The sequence below is a fragment of the Gorilla gorilla genome, chromosome 1 (genome assembly GCF_029281585.2).
Source record: "Gorilla gorilla gorilla isolate KB3781 chromosome 1, NHGRI_mGorGor1-v2.1_pri, whole genome shotgun sequence".
Classification (NCBI taxonomy): domain Eukaryota; kingdom Metazoa; phylum Chordata; class Mammalia; order Primates; family Hominidae; genus Gorilla; species Gorilla gorilla.
The window spans coordinates 118,964,068-118,991,490 of NC_073224.2; the positions used below are offsets into that span (position 1 = coordinate 118,964,068).

At 40.9% G+C, this 27,423-nt stretch overlaps 2 protein-coding genes across 12 annotated transcripts in view; both read right to left on the bottom strand.

Moving 5' to 3' along the window:
- Positions 1 to 7,986: 7,986 nt before the first annotated feature.
- BCAS2 (BCAS2 pre-mRNA processing factor) lies at positions 7,987 to 22,104 on the bottom strand. Its single transcript, XM_031013927.3, has 7 exons — positions 21,933 to 22,104; positions 21,737 to 21,829; positions 17,140 to 17,210; positions 16,034 to 16,195; positions 11,150 to 11,200; positions 10,424 to 10,504; positions 7,987 to 8,677 (listed from the first exon to the last, which is right to left on the bottom strand). The coding sequence occupies exons 1-7, from the start codon at positions 22,023 to 22,025 to the stop codon at positions 8,551 to 8,553; spliced, it is 678 nt and encodes a 225-aa protein (XP_030869787.1). The 5' UTR covers positions 22,026 to 22,104; the 3' UTR covers positions 7,987 to 8,550.
- A 1,179-nt stretch (positions 22,105 to 23,283) lies between these two features.
- Positions 23,284 to 27,423, bottom strand: part of DENND2C (DENN domain containing 2C) — an 87,262-nt gene continuing 83,122 nt past the window's right edge. For all 11 annotated transcript variants that reach the window (XM_063695726.1, XM_019020752.4, XM_055356191.2 and 8 more), the window contains one exon: positions 23,284 to 26,098. In XM_063695726.1, coding sequence (XP_063551796.1) covers positions 26,067 to 26,098 — 32 coding nt within the window. In that variant the 3' untranslated portion in view covers positions 23,284 to 26,066. The remainder of the gene's footprint in view (positions 26,099 to 27,423) is intronic.

Consider the following 27,423-nt stretch of genomic DNA (forward strand, 5'->3'; position numbering starts at 1 on the left):
CTATCTCACTGGACACAACCTAGTCACACAGCATATGTACATGGTTGGATGGGAAGCTGGCAGTTAAGTTTTTAGTTGAGCATCCATATGCCCAGCTAAAACTTCTATTATTATAGGAGAGGATAACATATATTAGAGGGGCAAGTATGTAGTCCCTGCTACAGTAAGTCACTGAGACAACAAGCTCTGGGTTTACCCCTTTCCTTCTCAAAGACATGTAAAAATACAACCAAGTGAGATATGCATAGGGATCATCTTGAATCTGTATGATATATTTAGAAAGAAAGTTATTAAAAACTGCAGGTTTTGGCTGGGTGTGGTTCACGCCTGTAATCCCAGCACTTTGGGAGGCCGAGGCGGGTGGACTACTTGAGGACAGGAATTTGAGACCAGCCTGGCCAACATGGCAAAACCCCATCTCTACTAAAAACACAAAAATTAGCCAGCCGTGGTGGCATGTGCCTGTAACCCCAGCTACTCAGGAGGCTGAGGCAGAAGAACTACTTGAACCTGGGAGGCAGAGGTTGCAGTGAGCCAGGATTGCACCATTGCACTCCAGTCTGAGTGACAGAGAGAGACCTTGTCTCAAAACACAAAAACGAAACTTTAAGTTATTTATTTATTCATTTAATTTTTTTTTTTTTTTAAAGATAGGGGTCTTACTATGTAGGTCACAAGCTGGTCTCAAACTCCTGGGTTTCAGCGATCCTCTCACCTGAGCCTCCCAAAGTGCTGGGATTATAGGTGTGAGCCACCGTGCCCAGCTAAAAACTGCAGATCTTAAGTTACAGTGAATAACAAATTACTTGGCCCACATCTCTCAACAAACCACAATAGCCAGCGTATTGACTTTTATGGCTATTTCCCAGCACAAACTATGAAACAGACAGACCATCCCAGTTCTCCACTACTAAAATTATGCCATAATAAATATAACCTATTATATTTTTCTTTAGAAAGAAAAAAATCCTAGGGAGTAGTTGGGTGAACTGCTTATCATACTGGGCCAGCTAAGTGAAAGGGGTTATCTCTCTCTCTCTCTTTTATTTTATGTTGGCCATAGTTGGCCAAGTTGGTCTTGAACTGCTGGCCTCAAGTGATCTTTCCCCCTCCACCTCCCAAAGTGCTAGGATTACAGGCGCGAGCCACTGCTCCTGGCCAAGGGGTTGCCTCTTAACTCAGGTAAGATCCAGGGTGTAATAGACATGTTGTCATTATCTGCCCAACTACTTCCTCTCCTGATAGAAGCACCATCCTATCTTACTTTGGGGAGCTATTACTCCAATCCAATCAACTGCCAAGCATAGTACTCTACCCTCAATTCTACAGGTATATGATTGATATCTGGCCAATCAAAGTGCCCCCAAGTCCTAGCTATACTTCTGACTCTAAGGACTGAACGTGAAATTTAGAGCACATCAATCAAAATCTTCTGAAATAATATATACTGATATATTTGCTTCCTTCTAAGGCTGCTAAACTGAGATGATGTAAGTCCGGAGCTGCCTGCGGCTTTGGCCTCTGTTGTATAGAGGAAGCCTATTTGTAGGAGACAATATGGCCAGAAAGAGAAACAGAGAGATGAAAAACAGGACGACATGGGATCTCTGGAATTATTTTTTATATTTTATTTATTGAAAAAAAAATTTTTTTTGAGACAGGGTCTCACTTTGTCACGCAGGTTGGAGTCAGCTGTGTGATCATAGCTCACTGCAGCCTGAAACTCCTGCCTGAACCTCCCCAAAGTGCTAGGATTACAGGCATGAGCCACCATGCCCAACTGGAATCCCTGGATTTAGTTGACAGATGCAGCTAGTTCCACCTCTGTGCTTACAAATTAAATGAACCAATAAATCCCCCTTTACTGCTTAAGGTAGTTTTAGTTAGCTTTCTGTCACTTGCAAACAGACTTCTAATATCCAGAAATAGACTTCTGAGGATAGAGGAAGTGAAGTGGGTCTAATGTAATAAATGTTAGTTCTCAGGGTAGAAAGCAGGGTGAAACAGAAATAGAAACTTCTGTTCATGAATAGGTTTACAGAGTGTCCCATTAGTCCAACTTATTTTTGATTCTATGGTATCCAACAAATTTGTATTGAAATTAAATGAAATGTGGTTTCTGTGTTCTTCTGGCACTAAATAAACATAGTACCTTGAGTGGCAGTCTTATGAATAATTTTCATTTTCTTTTTATCTGCATTTTCTGATTTGCCTATAATAAACATATGTAGATTTTTCACCATGTTAAATCAAACATTTATCATTATTCTTTATCAACTATTGTATTAGTTTCCTCAACATTTATCATCACTCTTTACCAACCATTGTATTAGTTTCCTATCAGTGCCGTAGCAAATTGCTATAAAGTGGGTGGTTTCAAGCAAAACATATTTATCATCTTACAATTCTGAAAGTCAGAATAAAGTGGGTCCGCAAAGCAGTTTCTCCTGGCCAACACTCTGATGGGAGATTTGTTTCCTTGCCTTTTCTAGTTTCTAGACACCACCTGCATTCCTCAGCTCATGGCCCCCTTCCTTCATCTTTTAAGGCCTGCAGGTTAGCATCCTTTCTCCTCTCTAACCTTCCACCTTCTACCTCCCTCTTAAAAAGACCCTTGGAGATCCACTCCAGACCCTGTTTGCCTGGGTATCAGCAGCAGAGGCTGCAGAACAGCAAATGGTGTTGCCTGATCATTCCTCTGGAAGTTTCATCTCAGAGGGGTACCTGGCCGTGTGAGGTGTCAGTCTGCCCCTACTGGGGGGTGCCTCCCAGTTAGGCTACTCGGGGGTCGGGGACCCACTTGAGGAGGCAGTCTGTCCGTTCTCAGATCTCAAACTCTGTGCTGGGAGAACCACTACTCTCTTCACAGCTGTCAGACAGGGACATTTAAGTCTGCAGAGGTTTCTGCTGCCTTTTGTTTGGCTATGCCCTGCCCCCAAAGTCTACAGTAACCAAAACAGCATGGTACTGGTACCAAAACAGAGATATAGACCAATGGAACAGAACAGAGCCCTCAAAAATAATACCACACATCTACAACCATCTGATCTTTGACAAACCTGACAAAAAAAAAGAAATAGGGAAAGGATTCCCTATTTAACAAATGGTGCTGGGAAAACTGGCTAGTCATATGTAGAAAGCTGAAACTGGATCCCTTCCTTACACCTTATACAAAAATTAATTCAAGATGGATTAAAGACTTAAATGTTAGACCTAAAACCATAAAAACCCTAGAAGAAAACCAAGGCAATACCATTCAGGACATAGGAATGGGCAAGGATTTCACGTCTAAAACACCAAAAGCAATGGCAACAAAAGCCAAAATTGACAAATGGGATCTAATTAAACTAAAGAGCTTCTGCACAGCAAAAGAAACTACCATCAGAGTGAACAGGCAACCTACAGAATGGGAGAAAATTTTTGCAACCTACTCATCTGACAAAGGGCTAATATCCAGAATCTACAAAGAACTCAAACAAATTTACAAGAGAAAAACAACCCCATCAACAAGTGGGCGAAGGATATGAAAAGACATTTCTCAAAAGAAGACATTTATGCAGCCAAAAGACACATGAAAAAATGCTCATCATCACTGGCCATCAGAGAAATGCAAATCAAAATCACAATGAGATACCATCTCACACCAGTTAGAAGGGCCATCATTAAAAACTCAGGAAAACAACAGGTGCTGGAGAGGATGTGGAGAAATAGGAACACATGTTGGTGGGACTGTAAATTAGTTCAACCATTGTGGAAGACAGTGTGGCGACTCCTCAGGGACCTAGAACTAGAAATACCATTTGACCCAGCCATCCCACTACTGGGTATATATCCAAAGGACTGTAAGTCATGCTGTTATAAAGACACACGCACACATGTTTATTCTGGCACTATTCACAATAGCAAAGACTTGGAACCAACCCAAATGTCCAACGATAGACTGAATTAAGAAAATGTGGCATATATACACCATAGAATACCATGCAGCCATAAAAAATGATGAGTTCATGTCTTTGTAGGGACATGGATGAAGCTGGAAACTATCATTCTCAGCAAACTATTGCAAGGACAGAAAAACCAAACACCACATGTTCTCACTCATAGGTGGGAATTGAACAATGAGAACACATGGACACAGGAAGGGGAACATCACACACCGGGGCCTGTTGTGGGGTAGGGGGAGGGGGGAGGGATAGCATTAGGAGATATACCTAATGTAAATGACGAGTTAATGGGTGCAGCAAACCAACATGGCACATGTATACATATGTAACAAACCTGCACGTTGTGCACATGTACCCTAGAACTTAAAAGTATAATAAAAAATATGTATTTAAAAAAAACCAAAAACTTGATATGTATCCAAATTTGGCATGCACCATTTTCCTTAAACTTTACTATGAGATCCTGAAAAAAAAAAAAAAAAAAAAGACCCTTGGGATTACATTGGATCTACCCAAATAATCCAGGATAATCTCACTTTAAGAGCCTTAATCACATGTGCAAAGTTCTTTTGCCATGGAAAGTAACACATTAACAGGTTCCAGGGATTAAGATCCGGACATCTTTAGGGGCCATTTTGCAGCCTTCCACAACTATCTACATGTAAATGAATATGAAAGGTAATTAATATAAAAACTGTGAAGTAAGCACAGCCTACCTTTGTAAATAAAAGGCACAATTTCAATGGTTGGATGAAAGCTCCCAGGGAAAAACAAGCTGGTCTGGCTTCAGCTTCCCTGACAGTCACAAAGCCTATTCTGGGGAAGTGAGGGAACAAAGCTTTAAGTGATTTCTTGGAAACAAAGGGCTTAATATTGTTGGGGTTTCTGGCCAGGCTGGAACGTGCATTTGGCAGGCATAAATTCAGGGATGAACTCCTACGAATTTCTATTTGCAAGCTCTCCAAGAGTAGGTACATAGTAGAACATTTCCAGCAGGTCAAAGAAAGAACAGGAACTTCAATAGAACACAGAACACAGTCTTGGGGACTCGGGAGGAAGGGTGGGAGTGGGGCAATGGATAAAAGACTACAAATGGGGTGCAGCATATACTGCTTGGGTGATGGATGCACCAAAATCTTACAAATCACCACTAAATAACTTACTCATGTAACCAACCACCACTTGCATCCCAATAACCTGCGTGTGGTGGGGAAGAACACGGTCAGATTGTGGGCCAATTTTCCCCTGGGCTGTTTCTCAGTGTAAAATGATGGTACAACGATAGCAGGCATCTTTGTGATGACAGCTCTCATGAGCCACAGTGTTCCAATCTGAACCAGTTGCCTTCTACGGAGTGTACATATATAATCCTGACAGCCAGCCCTTCACCAAGCTCTTTGGAAGAGTCCCATCACTGCTTCTCTGTGTTTGGCTGGAAGAGCACACATCCTTCAGCAGCCCCTTGAGAAATGATATTCAGGAAGTAAATGCTTTTGAGATCTCATATATCTCCAAGTGTCTTTACTCTACCGTAACCCTTGGCTTATAATTTGGCTATGCAAAGAGTTCTAGGTTGGAAATAATTTTTTGTAAGAATTCCAAAGGCACTTCTACATTGTCTTCTTTCTAGCTTCCAAAGATGTTGTTGAGAAGCTTGAAGACGTTTTGATTCTTGATCCTTTATATGTAACAATCCGCCCCTCCATCCCCCCTACACACCTGCAGAATCTTCGTGTGCTTGGGTGTTCTCATATCTCACAAGTAACATGCTCCGGAGTTGGTCTATTTTCATCCATTGTGCAGTGACCTTTTGACTCTGGAAATTCTATCAATCAATCAGTTCTGGAAAATTCTGAATTATTTTGATGACTTCTTCCCTCCTGTTTTCTCAGGTTATTCAGCTACTGACTTTCCAGACCAGTCCTCCTATTTTCTCTTCTCTGTTTTCCATGTTTGTCTTTGTTGGCTCCACTTTCTTTGAGTGTGTCAACTTTAATTCCTAACTTTCCCATTGAATTTTAATTCCTGCTACCATATTTTTTAATTTCAACAAGCTGTTTTGTTCTGTTTCTTAATAACATCTTATATATTATTATGGCTGCAATATCTCCTCTGAGGATTTTTTTTTGAGACACGGTCCGGCTCTGTCACTCAGGCTGGAGTGCAGTGTCACAATCACAGTTCATTAAAGGCTTGAATTCCTGGACTCAAGCAATCCTCCTCCCTCAGCCCCCCAAGTAGCTGAGACTATAGGCGCACAACACCATGTCTGGCTAATTTTTTTATTTTTTGTAAAGATGGGGGTCTCACTACATTGCCCAGGCTAGTCTCAAATTTCTGGGCTCAAGTTATCCTCCCACCTTGGCCTCCCAAAGTGCTGGGATTTACAGACATGAGCCATCACACCCAGCCTGAGGATATATTTTTTAAAAATAATTTTTTTCTTCTTGCATCATCTATTTCTCCATAGTCTTTCCCAGATTTGTTTTACTCCTTATCTTTCACAATGTAGAACTGCCTTATCTGGTGATCCTCAACTGTCTATTCGTGTTTAAAAGTCGGGAGCTAAAGCACGGTTTAGAAGCTGTGTTGGTTGGGGGGTGGTTTGTAGAGCCTCTCTGCTCTGTGTCCTGGCTTGGTCATTTGTTGGCAAACTCTCAATTTCAACAACTGTAGTAGGTCTTTTCTCTTAGGCTGGTCAGATACTCCACAACTCTTCCAATTTCCTTCTGAGAGAAGTCCGAGGGTGGAGAATGAAGAGATGGATGACAACACTCCATATGCATTCATTCCCACAATCCCTATCTTCAGCACAGAAATGTGGCTCTCGCTAGGCGCGGTGGCTTACACCTGTAATCTCAGCACTTTGGGAGGCTGACTTGGGCAGATCACCTGAGGTCAAGAGTTTGAGACCAGCCTGACCAACATGGAGCAATCCCATCTCTATTAAAAATACAAAATCAGCCGGGCGTAGTGGCACATGCCTGTAATCCCAGCTACTTAGGAGGCTGAGGCAGGAGAATTGTTTGAACCCAGGAGGTGGAGGTTGCGGTGAGCCAAGATCAGACCATTGAACTCCAGCCTGGGCAAAAAGTGCAAAACAAAACAAAACAAACAAAAAAAAAGAAATGGGGCTCTCAATTGTCTTAAGGTACTTTCGAAAGTACTGACCATTTATCAATATCACAGATCAAAAAGTTCTAGGTTTATTTTGTATTATAATGAACATCCTTTTATTTTTTCAAAATTGAAAAATAATTTTTAGATTTTTCAAATTTATATTTATCAGTTATTGAGATGAACACCTCTCATTAATTTTTTTTTTTTTTTTTTTTTGAGACGGAGTCTAACTCTGTCACCAGGCTGGAGTGCAGTGGTGCAATCTCGGCTCACTGCAACCTCTGCCTCCTGGGTGCAAGCGATTCTCCTGCCTCAGCCTCTCGAGTAGCTGGGACTACAGGCGCATGCCACCACGCCCAGCTAATTTTTGTATTTTCAGTAGAGATGACGTTTCACCATGTTGGCCAGGATGGTCTCGATCTCTCGACCTCATGATCCGCCCACCTCAGCTTCCCAAAGTGCTGGGATTACAGGTGTGAGCCACTGACCTTGCAATAATTTTCAGTCAGTCTTTATACATTAAGACTACCTTGCTTCGTTTAAGACAGGGTCTTGCTCCGTCACCCAGGCTGGCGTGCAGTGTCACAATCATAGCTTATGGTGGCCTTGAACTCCTGGACACAAGTGATCCTCCTGCCTCAGCCTCTCAAAGCACTGGAATTACAGACGTGAGCCACCACACCTAGCAACACTACCTTTTGATATGTTGCAAATATTTTTTCTGAATTGGGCAGGAATCTTTTACACAATTTAATTCCTTACAAGTAGAGAAGTAAGAACATTAACTCTGGAGTTCAAAACCTGACTGACACTTTCTATAAAAAAGCTGACACTTTCAGCTATAAAACTCTGGCAAGTTATGTTATTTAACTGGTGTCTGTTACATGTCCACATATGAGAAAAACAGTAACGCCTCCTGAGGTTTTTGTGAGGACCAAATAATTTTTATTCACATACATCTAATTCATCTACCTAAAGTGTTCAGAACAATGTTCAGCACATATTAACTTGATATAACTGTTACCTATGATGATGATGATGATAATGATGACTGTACAGTCACTGTCTTTCTGAAGTCTTGTTTGGTGATCAAGAATGTGTTTAGAACTATCTCTTTATTAGACAAAGTCATAAACCAAAAATTTCCAACTTCCTGCACATGTTGAAAGCTTTAAATAAGGATCCTTGGATACAAAATATGGTCCACATGGCTGAATATTAATTCTATGACACAATATTATTCTATCATACTTATTTTGAAAGCCTTAAGATTTTCTTTTATGGCTATAAAATACCACCAAGCTAGATATTTTAATTCTGTTGAGATATACAAATAGAATTACCACAGCAGCCTACACCTTCTATGATTTCTAAACACTTAAACATCAATGGTTTTGGGAAGATGCTGTTGTCCTTCACAGTTCATTAAAAGTTCAGATGCCTTTTGTGAAAGCCCAACTTTTCTTCTACCTGCTAAATTGTCTTTTCAGAAGTCTTGCCGGATGTTTTCTTTGTTTGCCTCTCCATGTTGCTGCTTAATTTGATAGATTTCATTTTCTAGCTGAACAATAGTCCGTTCAATCTCATAATTCTTACTGACCAGGGATACCCAACTAGAATGGGGGGGAAGAAAAGAAAAAAAATTACTCAATGTAAAACTTCTCTTAGAAGATTTTATTTTAAATGTATACACATGTTCACCCAGAGCTATAACACTAACCTTCACTTTTTTTTTTTTTTTTTTTGAGACGGAGTCTCGCTCTTGTTGCCCAGGCTGGAGAACAATGGCGCAACCTCAGCTCACTGCAACCTCTGCCTCCCGGGTTCAAGGGATTCTCCTGCCTCAGCCTCCCGAGCAGCTGGATTACAGGCACACGCCACCACAGCTAGCTACTTTTTTTGTATTTTTAGTAGAGATGGGGTTTCACCACGTTGGCCAGGCTGGTCTCAAACTCCTGACCCCAGGTGATCCACCCACCTCGGCCTCCTAATGTGCTGGGATTACAGGCATGAGCTACCATGCCTGGCCTAACCTTCACTTTCAACTTTCCATTAAAAAAAATCAAGGCACAATTGTGAAAAAGTAGGTAAAGGGTACATGGAATCTCTCTGTATTCTTTTTTTTTTTTTTTTCATAGACAGGGTCTTGCTCTGTTGCCTAGGCTGAAATGCAGTGGTGTGATCACAGCTCACTGTAGCCTGGAACTCCTGAGCTCAAGCAATCCTCCAACCTCAGCCTCCTGAAGAGCTAAGACTACAGGTGCATGCCATCATGCCTGGCTCATTTAAAAGCATTTTTTTGTAGAGACAGGGTCTCGTTATGTTGCCCAGGCTGGTCTTGAACTCCTGGCTTCAAGCAATCCTCCTACCTTGGCCTACCAAGGCACTAGGATTACAATGTGAGTCACCACACCTGGCTCTCTGTATTATTTCTTACAATTGCATGTGAATCTATAATTATCTAAAAATAAAAGTTCAATTAATAAAAAAGCAAATTAGAAACAGATGAGAGAACTTGCAAACCAGAAGAAAGAGGAAAGTGTGATGAAGATAATATTTAATTTAATCAACAAAAAGGAAAGAGGCAATAGTTTATTAAATTGAGGAAAAAGCGTGAAAGGGTACCAAAGAGACTGATAACACGTACATGGAGATGGTGGAACAAGAATGACTTGAGTAATGAAGGGAGAAAGGGAATGGCCAAGCAAAAAAGAAGAGAGAAATGACACAAATATTCAAGATTATATTGTATAAAGGTATACATGTGTGTATGTAAAAGAACATTTTTAAAAATGCATAAACCTGAGGTACAAAAAAATTATCAAGTATGAAATCTCCCTCCCTAGAAGATTTTATAAAATAATTTTTTTCCTTTTTTTTTTTTTTTTTTTAAAGACTAGTTCTTACTCTGTTGCCCAGGCTGGAGTGCAGTGGTGTGATTATGACTCACTGCAGCTTCAACCTTCCAGGCTAAGCAATCCTCCTGCCTCAGCCTCCAGAGTAGCTGGGACTACAGACATGTGCCACCATGCCTATTTTTTTTTTTCCGTTTAAAAGGAGAATAAAGGTAGAGTTCTATTCAAGGCCAAAAATACTAGACTAAAAACAGGGTATTCTAAGACCAGAATCCTTTAGCAATGGTTCAATTTAGCAAAGGATCCTTCACCAATGGTTCAATTCTCGTTTATAGTTCTCTTTAACACCTTATAAAGAGGCAGAGACAGGGAAGGGTGAATTCAGAAAATAGCATTTCTTTGCTACCTGTGGCATCTCATTTGAATGCTATTTGAATCATATTATTGAATCGACCTTAGAAAGGGCTACACAATTTAAAAGATGATGGAATTATAGATACTCACTTTGACTCCATTTCTCTCAATTTAGATCCAGCTGTGAGTTGCATGTTCTTTCTCTGCCAGTTTAAATCTTGAATATGTTTTCTGTAAAAAATTATTTATACAACCCAATTACATTTTAACGTAAGACCTAAATCAACAGAAAACTCTATAACACAAGAGAATATCTTCATCCCATGAGAACAGTATTATGTAGTTATAGGCTAACTGTAGAAACTACCTTTGTTCTAATTATTTTTTGATTACAAGTTTCATAAAACATGATCATTGTGAGAAATCACACACACACAAACACACACACACACACACACACACACAAGCACACACAGATTACAAGGCTCAAGTCCCCCCTCTCATGCATGTCTCCTTTTTCCTGATAACTCCTGTTGAGTTTTTGCTGGGTGTCCTTCCAGGCTTTCCTATATGTGTGTGTAGAAATTGGTTTTAAAAATCAGATTATATGTGTTATTCTGCAACTTTTCCCCCTCTAAAAGTGCCTTTCTATGTTTGCAGACTTGCAAGCTGCAAGTGGCAGAGATGTTTTCAGACCTCAGGCCTATTTCTCCTCTACTTAGGTAGGGCAAACCCAGTGTCAGATATTGAACAAAGAGAGTGGATCAATTGTTTACTTTCATCTGGCTGTAGTCTCTTTGCTTTCTTTTTCCTCCTATTTTCTATTTATTAAAGGTTCACTTAAACTTCATTCTGTAACAGGAAAAAACAATTTACCTTAACTTCTGAAGTTCCTTCTGTGCGTGTTCAATCATATGAACTAGATTTCTGAAGGAAAAGAGGAAAATCAGATTAAAATACATTAAAATAGTACTAATTAAAAGTGAACTTTTTCAAGTTTTTCTGCCAAAAATCGTATTCATGGAGCTCTGTGCCAATAACTATGTTGGACACTCCATGATCGAGGACTGTCACCCATGCTGGAATGCAGTGGTGTGATCATGGTTCACTGCAGCCTTCACCTCCCATGATCAAGTAATCTTCCTGCCTCAGCCTCCCAAGGAGCTGCAATCCTCCCACCTTGGCCTCCCAAACTGCTGGGATTACCACGCCCTGCCTGATACTTGGAGTACTTAGGTTACTTTTTTTTTTTTGAGACAGTCTCGTTCTGTTGCCCAGGCTGGAGCGAAGTGGTGAGATCTCAGCTCACTGCAGCCTCTGCTTCCTGGTTCAAGCGATTCTCCTGCCTCAGCCTCCCAAGTAGCTGGGATTACAGGCATGTACTGCCATGCCTTGCTAATTTTTGTATTTTTTTTTAAGTAGAGATGGGGTTTCACTATGTCGGCCAGGCTGGTCTTGAACTCCTGACCTCAAGTGATCCATCTGCCTCGGCTTCCCAAAGTGCTGAGATAACAGGCGTGAGCCACTGTACCCGGCTTTTTTTTGCGGAGGGGAGGGACAGAGTCTTGCTCTCCTGTTGCTCAAGCTGGAGTGTAGTGGTGCAATCATGGCAGCCTCAGCCTCCTGGGCTCAATTGATCCTCCCACTTCAGGCCTTCAAAGTAGCTTGGATTACAGGCATAAGCCACCATGCCCGGCTAACTTTCATTATTTTTTTGTAGAGACAGGGTTTCACCACGTTGTCCAGGCTGGTCTTGAACTCCTGGGCTCAAGCAATCTCCCCACCTCAGCCTCCAAAGTGTTGGAATTACATGTGTGAGCCACACGGCCTTTTGTCACTTCTTAAACTGTCATGACTTCTTGTCATAGAAAAGATGGAATATATCTGAGTACCCACTTATTTTATTTCTCAACCCCCTTTTATCTCTATATTTCTGCATATACATTCATCTTGTCATTCTCTCCTCCTGTCTACTGCTAACTAGAGAGAGGTGAGAAAAAGAAAACTGTTGTAGAATGAGATATCAGTCCATATTTGCATGTAACATATGCATAGCAAAATAAAAAACAGATACCAGTCCAGGTCAGCTGTAACTAGCACAGGGGAAAAGTTCAATAATACAGAGTACCATATAATTATTTTAGAGAAGTAATAAAACAGATTTTAATCTCTTTTTTAAGTTTAAATAACAGCTTTATTAAGATATAATTCCACATCATATCAATTTCCTCTTAAGGCAGTGGATCAATCACCTACAGGGTCCATTTTTACCACATCTGGCCCTAATGTGTTCTTGCTCTAAATCTAATATTGTTTCCTGGCTTTTGTGACTCAAATTTTCTGCTGCTCACCTGAGTTATTCTCCTACCTCTACTGACTGGTTTCCTTGCATTAGCTGCAATTCTCTCAAGATTCAGTCTTTAAACAGCTGTGCCTCTCTAGGCTTTCCCTCAGGTCATCCCCCTTTCCTTGACTTTGACAATCACTCCATGCTGAGGACTACTGATTTTAGTGCTCTATTCCAGACTTCTGACCACCAACAGGGAGCTTTCCTTTGAATTGGCTCTCCCTGAAAGTTTAGTTTGTCTTCTCCCTTCTCCCACCCTTCCTCTTAAATATACTTTGATAAAATATAGTACATCTCCTCTGGAGAAGTGTCCACTGAATTTGGAGGAGACAAAATATGCTCAGGGGAATGTTAAGCACTACAGAGCACTTTGTGATTAAATGGAAAACAAGTGATGTGCACAATAATTCTGTGTATAGTTACTCAGAAGAGGGAGACAATACTAGAAGCAGAATTTCAATCAGGGAAGAAGACAAGTAAGCAAACTAGAGCTGAGCCCTAAACAAGCTGAATTTGGGTAGAACAGGTAAAGACAAGGGCAAGTAAAGGCCCAGAGGCAGGATTTACAATAATCACCAGAGAAAGGACTAGTTTGGGTTGAGTTAGAAGTCTACAGTTGAGGTAGTAAGGAAAAGCCCTTGAATACCATGTTAAAAAGCCTGGCCCAGCCGGGTGCTCACACCTGTAATCCCAGCACTTTGAGAGGTTGATGCTGGAGGATCACTTGAGGCCAGGAGCTCAAGACCAGCCTGGCCAACATGGTGAAACCCCATCTCCACAAAAAATACAAAAATTAGCCAGGCATGGTGGTGTGTGTCTATAATCCCACCTACTCTGGAGGCTGAGGCAGAAGAGTTGCTTGAACCCGGGAGGGTTGCAGTGAGCTGAGATTGTGGCACTGCAATCTAGCTTGGGCGACAGAGCAAGATTCTGTCCCGCCCCCCGCCCCCACCTCCAAAAAAAAAAAAAAAAGTTGGCCTCTACCTTGCAGGTAATAGGGAATTATTAAAGGTTTTCAGGTAAGTTGACAGCAGTGTTCTTTTCAATGTCATATTTTTTCCTCTGCATCTATGCTCTCCATTCCTGGAATGTTTTCCTTGTTTCCTTCTAAACATCCCAATTTCACCTTTCTTCAACAACCTTCAACTTAATGCCCCATCTTTTTTTTTCTTTTTTTGAAACAGACTACAGGTGTGTATCACCATACCTGGCTATTTTTTTTATTGTTTTCTATAGAGACAGGGTTTCACTACGTTGCCCAGGCTGGTCTCAAACTCTTGGCCTCAAGTGATCCTCCTGTCTCAGCCTCCCAAAGCACTAGGATTACAAGCGTGAACCACCACGCCTGGCAATGCCCCATCTCTTAACGCTTAGTTTACAGACCACAGCACACAATGTAGCACTTGCCCCCATATTGCCAAAAATGGACTATTGGTTACTTGGCATAAAACTTATTATCTCTTCCATTAGATAAAGCTTCTTGAGAAGAATCACATTTTTCCATTTTGTGAAACAGATTTATTGATGTCGCTTACATTTCTTAATCACCCTAATCCCATTCTTTCTTCTTTTCCCCCCTTGCAATATATAGATATATAAAAGAAAGTTGTTGGCTTTGCAGAGTTTCCCAAATTCTGGATTTTGTCCACTGGATCATTTTTATGTGGCTACAAATATTAAATGCATAATTCTGAAGATTTGAGAAACAGTATTATCATTTCATGGTTTTGCTTTATTTTATATAGCTATGTTTCAGGAAACATACTCTAATGAAAATTGTACATACTGTTATGAAGTTCAGTGGCCTTTTTCTCTTAAATTGTGAATAGACACTCAGGAAATTTTAGGGCACAAAGGGGCTATGCAGATAATCTAACCACTGAATTTTGCAAGCAAGGAATCTGAATTCTAGATAGACAATAAATACTAAAGCTAGAGCTAGTTACATGGAACAGAAACAGGATGTCAGTGGCTTGTTTTGACAACAAATACTTGCTCAAACTTATTTGTAATCCCAAAATTACTACTTGTAGTGTTTTGCAGTCATTCATGGACATGTGCACAGTGGTGAAAATCTGAGCAGCTGAGCATGCACATTTTCAGCTGAGGATGAACAAGGAGGTGCTTTGCCTTCTTGTTTTAGCTCTCATACAGAAATAACCAGAGGATGAAGTTCAAGTTCCAAGTCTGGGATCTGTTAGTGGGGCAGTTTCAAGAAAGTTACTTTACATTTCTCAACTTTGTTTTCTCTTTTATAAAATAAAGAAGTCTACCAGGATGAGTTTATTTTAGGATTTAAGATTATAATCTATTTGAGAGATATGTATATGTGTGCACATGAATATGTATATATTTCCCCTAGGAGAAATGGTACAGTATTTGCTAATTCAGTGTTCACAGGACTTAAAGAACATAACCCATGACTAATGAGAATCAACTGTTTAAGCAACGCTTGATAATATTCTATCAAGTGGTGCTCTGCAAATGGGACCTCAGAACTAGTTTTGTTACAATATTATACAATAAATGTGGTAGTTTGGTTTAGGTCCTGTTAGTACTCTTGAACTTTGAGGTGGGTTTCAAAATAGTGGCCTTTCATATGGGTTGCAGTTCTAGAACATAATCCCAAGACAAAGTCTAGCTATATTATTTTTATCACACTTCCCCTACCTATACTTTGTGGGGTTTTTTTTGTTTGTTTTTTGAGACGGAGTCTCGCTCTGTCACCGCGGCTGGAGTGCAGTGGCGCAAGCTCAGCTCACTGCAACCTCTGCCTCCCAGGTTCAAGCAATTCTCCTACCCCAGTCTCCTGAGTAGCTGTGACTACAGAAGCGCCACCATGGCTGGCTAATCTTTTTTTTTTTTTTTTTTTTTTTTTAGTAGAGATGCGGTTTTACCATGTTGGCCAGGCTGGTTTCAAACTCCTGACCTCAGGTGATCCACCCGCCTCGGCCTCCTGAAGTGCTGGGATTACAGGTGTAAACCACTGCGCCCGGCTTTTCTTTTTCTTTTCTTTCTTTTTTTTTTTTTGAGATAGAGTCTCATTCTGTCGCCTAGGCTGGAGTGCAGTGGCAAAATCTTGGCTCACTACAACCTCTGCCTCCCAGGCTGAAGCAATTGTCATGCCTCAGCCTCCAGAGTAGCTGGGATTACAGGCACACGTTACCATGCCCAGCTAATTTTTTGTATTTTTTTTTTTGTAGAAACGGGGTTTCACCATGTTGGCCAGGCTGGTCTCGAACTCCTGACCTCAAGCAATCCACCCACCTCTGCCTCCCAAAGGGCTGGGATTACTGGCATGAGCCACTGCACCCAGCACCTCCCATACTTTTAAAATGTACTAAAACTTTGGGTGAGATGGAAAGAAAAGAGAAAAAACAAAAAAAACAGAAGATGAAGAAAAAGGTTCTTACTCATTGTATACTTTCCAGGCATTACATCCATGCTGTGACATTAGTTCCAGATTCTCAATTCTAACTGCTTGATGCTCTAACTGGGCCATAGAATTGTTTACACATTCTTGCCATGCAGTAATGTCATTTTTTTGACCAGAGGAGGGGGCTGGAAGCTCATATCTGAAATTAAACAACAAAATAAAATAAAACCATCTATACTGCCAAGCCTTTACATCTCTTCTCAGTAGAATGTCCCATGAGTCTCCATATAGTATAAAAACTACAGAAGACTGAGGATGTAAACCTTGCAATAAGAAACCGATATATGCTAACAATCAATTTACAAATATGATTTAGCACCATTATGTTCACTTCAATGTGAACTGGTTAAATAAGCAACATTACATTCACATAAAAGATTGTTACATTAGCTATTAAATGTTACGGAAGAATATTTAATAATATTAAGATGTCAGTAATATATTAAGGGGAAAAAGCAGTAGACAAAAAAGTTTGCCACCATTTTTGTAAAATACTCACACCCACCCATCCACTAACATACCCATGCACCGGTAGAGAAAAAAATGAGAAGCGATATGGCTCCTTCTATTCTCTCTTCATACTACCCAGTCAGTCCTTCAACACTGCCTCTCTCTCTCTCTCTCTCTCTCTCTCTCTCTCTCTCTCTATATATATATATATATAGTTTTTTTTTCAAGACTGGGTCTCCCTCTGTCCCCAACGCTGGAGTGCAGTGGCACAATCTCGGCTTGCTGCAACCTCCATCTCCTGGGGGGTGTCAAGTGATCCACCTACCTCAGCTTTCCAAGTAGCTGGGTCCACGGGTGCGTGCCACCACACCCAGGTACGTTTATTATTATTATTATTATTATTAATTATTTTTGGTAGAGATGGGGTTTTGCCATGTTGCCCAGGCTGGTCTCAAACTCCTGGATTCAAGCAATCCACCAGCCTCGGCCTCCCAAAGTGCTGGAATTACAGGTGTGAGCCACCACACCCGGCCAACACTGCCAATATTAGCCAGCAAATACATTCTTCACAAATCTCAGCTCATTACTGAGTTACTACAAACTAAATTTTAATTTCCATTTTAATATTCTTACCGTTTCATACTGAGCAATTCAATTGGTTGTCGAGCAGCCAGTCTTTCAAATTCATTTCTCATTATGTCAGTCTGATGTGTAAATCAGAAAAAAGATTTCTAAGATCATGTTGACAACTGAAATTAACAATCACCAAAGAACAGATTTAAGCTACACTACCCATTATAATGAATTGTTTACCTTTCCCTAATTCTTCTCTGAGTTAAATGCTCTCTAGAATCTGAAGCACACACACACACACACACTCACTCACTTCACATTCAGGAAAAGTGACATGTATTAAGGAGCCCACAGAGAAAAGGATTAACCCTAAACCAGTGGTTCTCAATTCCAGAAGCATATCAGAATCAGTTCGACAGTGCTATCGTTTGAATGTTTGTCCCCTCTGAAATTCATACAGAAACTTAATCCCCAATGCAATAGTATTAAGAGGTGGGGTCTTTAAGAGGTGATTGGGTTATGAAGGCTCAATCCATTCATGGATTAATGAGTTATCACCAGAGTGGGTATGTTATAAAAGCCAGTTTGTCTTTCTCTTGTGTGCCCCTACCTTGCCATGTAATGCCCTGTGCTGCTTCAGGACTGTACACCAAGTCCACACCAGCAAGAAGGACCTCACCAGATGCAGCCTGTGGACCGTACACTTTCCAGCCTCCAGAAATCCAAGAAATAATATATTTTTTTTTTTTTTTGGTGAGACGAAGTCTCGCTCTTGTCCCCCAGGCTGGAGCGCAGTGGCGTGATCTTGGCTCATCTCTGCCTCCCGGGTTCAAGCGATTCTCTTGCCTCAGCCTCCCGAGTAGCTGGGATGACAGGCATCTGCCACTATGCCTGGCTAATTTTTGTATTTTTAGTATAGACAGGGTTTCACCATGTTGGCCAGGCTGGTCTCGAACTCCTGACCTCAGGTGATCTGCCTGCCTCAGCCTCCCAAAGTGTCTTTTCTTTATATTCACTATCTTCTCTAGCAATTTTACTGTTCGCAAGTAAATGTAGTATAGCTGTTCTTCTTTAGGGCCAACGTCCTAACCCATTTCCATTCTGCACATTTCCTACCCTGAGGATAAAGAACTGCTTAAAATATTTCTTTGTAGTAATACTTCGGTTATTCCATGTAATTTTAATTTTCTGAGGGTTTCGACTATCTTAACAATTAGACTAAATAAGTATCAAAGGCCTTACAGAAGCCTGCATGAATGTTTAAAAGTTTTTATTAGGCCAGGCGAGGTGGCTCACGCCTGTAATCCCAGCATTTCGGGAGGCCGAGGTGGGTGGATCACGAGGTCAAGAGATCAAGACCATCCTGGCCAACAAGTTGAAACCTCGTCTCTACTAAAAATACAAAAATTAGCTGGGCGTGATGGCACGCGCCTGTAATCCCAGCTACTCGGAGGCTGAGGCAGGAGAATCGCTTGAACCTGGGAGGTGGAGGGTGCAGTGAGCCGAGATCACACCACTGCACTCCAGCCTGGCAACAGAGTGAGACTCCATCTCAAAAAACAAAAAAACAAAAAAACAAAAAACAAAAAACAAAAAATTTCGTATTAAGCATTTCTTTCTGGAGAAAGTATTTTGCAGGGGCTACTGCTAAATTACACACAATCTTAAGAAAATGTAGTTACCTAGTTTCCTGCAAAAAAAAAAAACCAGGGCATTCTAGCTAGAAAATTCTGCAGTGACAGACAAGGAGTAACAGCCAATTAAACAAGAGGCAGTATAAAAATGCAGTATAAGTAGTCTTGAGCCATGTAGCATAGGAGGAACCCTTAATTAACTCACATGCTCAGTAAGTGATAAATCTGGAATTTTAGCTCATCTCTCTCCAAAGACTAAGCCAGTGTTCATGGAGCGGCGGGGGCAATCCCTGCTCATGGAGTAGTCTCATCTTAGCTTTGAGAGGCCTTCCTCAACCACCCAACCTGGAGTCGCCCAGTCACTTTATCACTATCATTCTCTGTGCAGCATTTATCAACAATTTTTCTGATCTATTTATTGTCTGTCTCAACACTCTAGATTTTAAGGTTCATGAGTATGGACCCTGCCGATACTGTTCTCCAATACCCAGAATGGAACAGACCTTCATAAACAGTTGTTAAATGAATTAATGAAAGAATAATTTCAGAGGCAGTTTGAAGAACGGTTAAGGTCTTAGTCAATTAGCCTCTCTAAGCTGCAGTTTTCCCAGCTAAAAAATGGGGATAGCAAACATAGTTATATAGTTTATAGAGCTGTTATGTGCACCAAGTAAGACAGTGAGCCCAGTAAATATTACCAACTATTACTAAGAAAGGATGCCAGGTGTGGTGGCTCACACCTGTAATCTCAGCACTTTGGGAGGCCGAGGCAGGTGATTCACTTGAGGTCAGGAGTTCGAGACCAGCCTGGCCACAATGGTGAAACCACATTTCTACTAAAAATACAAAAATTAGTTGGGCATGGTAGTGCGTGCCTGTAATCCCAACTACTTGGGAGGCTGAGGCAGGAGAATGGCTTGAACCCAGGAGGCAGAGGTTGCAGTGAGCCAAGGAGTTGCACTCCAGCCTGGGCACCAGACCAAGACTCTGTCTCAAAAAAAGAAAGGATTAAATGATCAGTAAACTAATTACAGGAGAATCACTTGAACCTGGGAGTTTACTAATTAAATAATCAGTAAACTAATTACAAAGGTATTTAAGAGAGAAGGAAAAAAACTGGCAAAAGTATTTTAAAAAGTCTGTGATTGAATGCAGTTATCTGAAACCTTCAGAAATCAGTCCAATAAGGAAGCATTACTGTACTTAGTTCTTAATGTGGTTAACATCTACACCTAGGTACAAATATTTAGAAAAAGCATAGGCAAACACGTTCATAGGAACATACGTCTTCTACTTAAAACTCAGCCAAGGCTGGGCATGGTGGCTTACACCTGTATCCCAACACTTTGGGAGGCTGAGGTGGGTGGATCACTTGAGGCCAGGAGTTCAAGACCAGCCTGGCCAACATGGTAAAATCCCGTCTCTACTGAAAATACAAAAATTACCCAGGCATGGTGGCAGGCACCTGCAATCCCAGCTACTCGGGAGGCTGAGGCAGGAGAATCACTTGAGCCCGGAAGGTGGAGGTTGCAGTGAGCAGAGATGGCACCACTGCACTCCAGCTTGGGTGACGTAATGAGGCTCTGTCTCAAACAAAAACAACAACAAACTTAACTAACAATTTTTTCATGTTACTTTAATGTAAATAATATCTTTTTTTTTTTTTTTTTCCCCTTTGAGACAGGGTCTCACTCTATTGCCAGGCTGGAGTGCAATGGCATTATCATGGCTCACTGTAGCAGTCTTGAACTCCCAGGCTCAAGTGATCCTCCCACCTCGGCCTCCTGAGTAGCTAGGACTACAGGTGCATGCCATCATGCCTGGCTAACTTTTTAATTTTTCTTTTGTAGAGAAAGGGTCTCACTATGTTGCCCAGGCTGGTCTCAAGTGATCCTCACACCTCAGCCTCCTAAAGTGCTGGGATTACAGGTGTGAGCCACCACACCCAGCTAAATACTGCCTTTTAATAATACAATCCTTTCATAAATAAACGATTAGGTATAATGGGAAAAAATCCTCCAAGCTGTACATACTGAAATACTTGAATCCAATAATTTAGAAATGATATCTTACATTCCATTTAGCTAACTAGACCCTAACTAGAATCCTGGGTGTACTTCAAGGTTATACATTTAAAATAGTATCATACTCACTGTGTGGAGTAGAACAGCATCTGACTCCTTAGGCAATCATGGACACTCCCTTCTCTAATCCTCTTGTCCTTATACATACCCTCCGCTATAGGTCCTTTACATATTATTACACATTTATACATACTATTGTAAACTTTTTGTTTTATATATCTAGCTCCTCACTGTATTGTATTTTTCTGTATTCAGAAACCCTATCTTTTTTGGAGAGGATGTTTGTCTTAAACAAAGAAAAGAAAAATTAAAAGAAAACAAAATATATTTAAAAAAACCCATATATCTCTATGATCTCAGAATCTAGAATGGCACCTAGCACTTGTAAAGTATTCATATCAGTGAAAATTCTTGCCTACATTAATCAGAAATGTGTTAATAAAAACATCGGATAGATTACAGAAAAAAGGAGAAGGCTGAGAAAAAAGTAGTATACACTTGGATATGGTTTGTCCTTTCAGTCGTATCACATACATTTGGTAAATAACTAGACTTTAATATGCCACTCTCCAGTGGTTCTAAAGAGCTTAGGTAATTAGGCTTATACATATTTAAAAACCCTAGATCACTTGCTGTGGAGTGAATCTTGGCAGGAGAGGGTCCCTTTGAGAATTTACGCATGGATCCTATCTCAAAGAATGGTAGCCACAAATTTTTGCATTAAGTGACTTGTGGAGCCCCAGAAAGTCTTCCTATGGATCTTAGAATAAGAACCTCGGAGAAGACTTATCTATCTAGTTGTTTTCAATAGACTGACACCTGTACAGTAGGTAAGTAGTAGCTATGCAGGCAACGGTTAAAACTGGAATTTAAAGCTCTCAATCCAAAATAAAGGTTCACAGGAATCCTCGTTCACACCTGGGCTCAAGACATACTTACTTCAAAGGCAGAATAATCCGGGGCTGTCAGGTAGCTCAGGTAGTTCTTAGTAGGTCGGTATCTGCGAGTTTCCTCCTCCACCAGCGCTGCAGCCTAAGAAAGAGAATAGGGACCAGGGTAGAAGTGGCAAATTGTAACATGTTTCAGTACCGAGCCAGCTAGCAGTGAGTCAGCTACAAAGACACCCCGCACTCACCGCTTCCCGCACACCAGGGGCTTCATAACCTTGATCAAAATACGGCAGCGCATCCACCACAACCTCTCCAGCCACCAAACCTGTGCCCGCCATTCTGAGGACCTCAGGTTTGCCTGCGTCTTCTGCGTCTGCGTAAACTCAGTTATATTTAATTACGCCGGCGCCTGACACTGATGTAATCACGTTCCCTGCGTATTGACGTTAGTGCATGCTCAGTTGCTAATTTTGAAGGCGGGTCCGCCCGGTATCTAGAAATTGCCGGGCTCGTTTGTTTTGGGCGGACGTGACGTAACGTCTTGGGTTGTCTGCGTCAGCGAAAGGCCTCAATTTCCTGTCCTCTGCTTACTGCCCTTTTTTTTGCCTGCGAATGGCGGCGATTTGAAGTTGGGGCTTTTCGTTTCCTCCAAAACATTGATATCTGGAAGGGAAGCCCCTTAACACTTTTGGAGGGAACTGGCTGCAGCATTTGGCGGGGAGAGATAAACTGGTTTCCCACCTCTGCTTACTCCCACCTTCTCCCCTTAATCTTCTCTTCCTCTGTGCGAGACTTCTTTCCTTTTTTATTGTAGACACAGGATCTTTGTTCTGCTGCCCAGGTTGGAGTGCAGTGGCGTGATCATAGCTCACTGCAGCCTCAACCCCCCGGGCCCAAGCGATCCTTCCACCTCAGCCTCCCGAGTAGCTGGGCCTAGAGGTGCACACCACCATGCCTGGCTAATTTTTAAATTTTTTTGTAGAGATGGAGCCTTTCTATGTTGCCAAGCCTAGCCTCGAACTCCTGGCCTCCCAAAATGTGGGGAATACAGGCGTGAGCCACTGCACCCCGGGTCGTTCCTCTTTTACTTCCTTGCTGTACCCCAACTATCCTTCCCCCTCGGCGCCCTGAAAACCTTTGCATTGGATAAGTACATTTTTTAAAGAGACTCTAGAATTGGGCGCCAGTCTCCAATTAAAATTGTGAAGCTTTATGGTCTGCGTATCAAAAGGAACCTCAGTTCCTTAAAAATCCTGTCATTTTGCCTTTAGGACTTAACGGTAATAGAATGGCATTCCTCACTGCCTCCGAACCACTGAAGCTGCTGCCCATGCACTTTCTCTTCTGCATGGCTCCTGGACTAAGCAGCCTCCCTTTGATTAAGCAGGTAAAAACCAAATAAAGTTGTCAGACTATATGCCCTGCCCAGTGTGCAGTCTAGACCCAGGCTTTGTCTGCCAAGAGCCTGGAAATGTTGACCTCCGTTATTAAGCCTGGTCAGTCTAAGACTAATTCTTATTACCAAAGTACCATTAGGTAAATGTGCTAGCTATAGATTTAAGTGACATAAAAGATCTTAAAGAATTCTCCAAGGAATCTGTGGGGTTTTTATGTATTTATTCATTAAAAGATCTGTAAACAACATTTTATACAAATCTTGATTCTTTTACAAAAATATCCAGAATTCCTAACACTTTACAGAAACAAAACACAACAGACCTAAGGAAATGAAGCAGCTTCAGGCTGCGAGGATGAAGACACCATTGCTGAAGCAAAGGTCTCCTCCTAGAGGGATAGCCAGGATCCATCACAGTAAACCCTTTTACCCCCATTTTATAAACATCCAATTATTAACTATTCCTGCTGGGTTGGAGTGTAAGAAGAGACCAAATGGAGAGATGTCTAGTAGAAGCCCCACTGGGGGTAACCTGCTTAACATTAAAAAAAAGACAGGCTCAGTTCTATTCCCTGGACCCACATCTGTAGGAATTATATTATACAGCACCAGTCTTAAATGGTGTTCTGCTTCAGATTCATGCATACCTGAATGGGTTGTAATGACAATACTGTACAAGTCAATAAACTGTATCACAATACAACTTACACAGTTTTGTAAGGTTGAATAAATACTTTCTGTTCCAGTTAAAACCATCAGCAGAAACTGAAGAAAACAAACTGACATTTGCTATAACATTAATCAATGAAAAGTGCACCATCTGAACTTGAATTTGCCCATGAGTTTGAAAACACACACACACACACACACACACACACACACACACACACACACACACACACACACAGGCCAGGTGCAGTGACTCATGCCTGTAATCCCAGCACTTTCGGAGGCCAAGGTGGGTGGATCACCTGAGGTCAGGAGTTCGAGACTAGCCTGGCCAACATGGTGAAACCCCCGTCTCCACTAAAAGTACAAAATTAGCCAGGTGTGGTGGCGGGTGCCTATAATTCCAGCTACTCAGGAGGCTGAGGCAGGAGAATTACTTGAAGCTGCGAGGCGGAGGTTGCAGTGAGCCGAGATCACACCATTGCACTCCAGCCTGGGCAAAAAGAGCGAAACTCCATCTCAAAAAAAAAAAAAAAAAACCGAAACAAAACACACACACACCATATACACACACAAAAAAAAACACTGCACCATCATTGAAAACTTTCTCTTTCCAATCACTACTACTACTATTTTAGATATTAAAGGTCTGGATGACTAAGTGGTATATGTTCAAGGAATGTTCATATTTTGAGTCTAATTTAATTAGAGCAAAAATTTCAACATTTCTAGGGGAATAAAAAGAGTCTCATCTAGGCACCTATAAAGTTCCTTATCCTCAGAGCTGAAAAGTGGCTCTGGTACACTTAATAGAAAATTTTTATTAATAAAAGAAATAGCTATATAATCCTATTGAGATGAAATTTCCATCTGTAGGACTAACCAACTTTTTCTGTGTCCATAAAAGTCTTGGCTTCAGTTCTGTGTTGTACAACTTTGGGCAATGTATTTAACTTCTTTGAATTTGTTTTTTTCTTTTTTCTTTTCCTTTTTTTGTTTTTTTGGGATGGAGTCTCGCTCTGTCACCCTGGCTGGAATGCAGTGGCGCGATCTCAGCTCACTGCAACCTCCGCCTCCTGGGCTCAAGCGATTCTCGTGGCTCAGCCTCCCGAGCAGCCAGGATTACAGGCACCTGCCACCACACCCAGCTAATTTTTTGTGTGTATTTTTAGTAGAGACAGAGTTTCACCATGTTGCCAGGCTGGTCTCGAACTCCTGACCTCAAATGATCCACTCGCCTTGGACTCCCATAGTGCTGGGATTACAGACGTGAGCCATAGCACCCAGCCTCAGTTTATTAGTAAAATGGAGATGCAAATATCTATCTCATAAGGTTGATTTAAGGATTGGTTGAGATGATATGCATACATATACCACAGTGCATGGCACATGGTGGACACTAAAAAATAAAGGTGGCTCCCATGCCCTTGAAAGGACATTTTCATATTAGCTATAATTTCACAAAGTTTAAATTTATTTACTTATTTTTAAAATGTTTTTGTAGAGATGGGATCTTGCTATGTTGCCCAGGCTAGTCTCAAACTCCCACCCTCAAACTCCTGCCTTAGCCTCCCAAAGTGGTGGAGATTACAGGTGTGAGCCACTGCATCCAGCCTCCACAAAGTTTAATGTTGACATGTGAGGGACAAGCAAGCTACTCAAATGCCACATAATTTGGAGGAGAAGTTGCAAGATGTCTAATTTTATAAGGTACTTAATAACAGTACCTTATAATATTACAAGTAGGGCTTCCTCCTAAGTGAGATTCCCCTAGATATAATATAAGGCAAAACAATGGAGATATGTGATGAGTCTATTCCTTAGCCCAGGTCAAACAGCCCATGGGTTTAAAGGGGCCATGATAGTTCAGTGATGAGAATTATGTGTATAAGGCTAGTGTTCTCCATTTCCATCATGTCTCTCTACTACCTTAAACTCAGCATTTCTCTCATTATTCTCATCTTTGAGCTATTTTTTAAATGTAACAACAACAAGGCTTTTCCTTGTGAAACACAACTACTTTCACAGACAAAGCACAAAACAGAGAATGAGCCCAAGAATCACATAGAAAAGGCTGCTATAAAAAAAAAATGGAGACAGAGTAAAGATGGCATTGGTTCCAGACCATTCCCAACAATTCTCCAGTGATTACTACAGCAGCAACAGGAGAATCCTCCTCTGACAGCCTGACTCGCCCTTTAACCTTTTAAAATTTCAAGAATTTTGTAGAATACTTCGTGGGATCCTGACCCTTAGAAAAATATTTTCTTTGGCACTTTCTGTTGTATATTCAGGATGGAGACAATCAGAGATTTCATTTCTTTTGCAGAAATTTCATTTTACTTCCTAAAGGGAAAGAAAAGTACAGTGAATGCTCAATTCATTTTTATTTATTGTACATTATTTGAGGTAAGGGATTAACAGGTCACTCAGAACAGCCCAAGAGTTAAGCTGACATCTCAAACTCAGTTGATGTGTTTAACCCCCAAAACAAAAACAAAAATGAACCCCAAACCCCATATGTCTAATTAATTGTAGAGGCAGAAAAGAACTCAGACATCATGTAATCCAGTGGTTTTCAACCTTGACTATAGGTTAAAATCACCTGGCTTCTCCCCAGAGATTTCCTGGAGCCCAGGGGAAAATTTTTTTAAAGTTCTCTGGAGATTATAAAATGTAGTCAGAGCTGGGAACCACTGATCTAATCTAACCCCATTGTATAAAGATGAAATAACAGCCTAAGGCCTAATTTGTCCACGGTTTGTCAGCTAGTGAAGGACAGGGCCTAATTAGGGGGCATATATTTCAAAGACAAAATATAAATATCGTAGAATATAGGTTATTCATTATTTTAGGCTAGCCACACCCCTGTTCTCTTGTATCATACTAGATAATTAACTATTATTGAAAAATCATAAATGTGTTTCTGTATGAAGTAGAAAATTAGAGACTTGTAAGAAATCCTTTTTTGCCTCAGAAGTCCCTCTAAACCAAGTGTTTTTAATCTGGAGTACCAAAGATAGACTTCATGGGGTACATGAGCAGCCTAAAATTATATGCAAAATTTATTTATATGCTGTAAATACATTTTTCTGGGAAAAAGGACCACAGTTTTTACAAGATTCTCCAAGGAATGTGTCCTAGAAAAGATTAATAATCATGATATGCAAACATATCATGAAATAAATAAACTTGTATCAGGGAAGTTCATCTCTGGGAAATGGCCCCACAGACCACTCTGATGAGGGATCCCAAATTTTGAGAAAAATCCTGCTTTTTCTCCAAAACACTTTGAAACTAGCATCATGGTTTATGGTCAGCCTATTTAAGGCTATATTGCTGATCTGATTATAAAGCTTTTGTGATGAGGCCCACTTACTGCAAAGCTTTTTCAGCCACATTTATTTTTTATTTTTATTTATTTTTATTTTTTTTAATTTTTATTTATTTTTTTAGAGACAAGAATCTCACTCTGTCATCTGTGGCAAGATCATCTTACTGAGGCCTCAAACTCCCGGGCTCCAGCAATCCCCCTTGGGCCTCTCAGTCTCCTGCGTAGCTAGAACTACAGGCATGTGCCAGCATGCCTAGCTAATTTTTTTTTTTTTTTTTGAGACGGAATTTTGCTCTTGTTGCCCAGGCTGGAGTGCAATGGTGTGATCTCTGCTCAC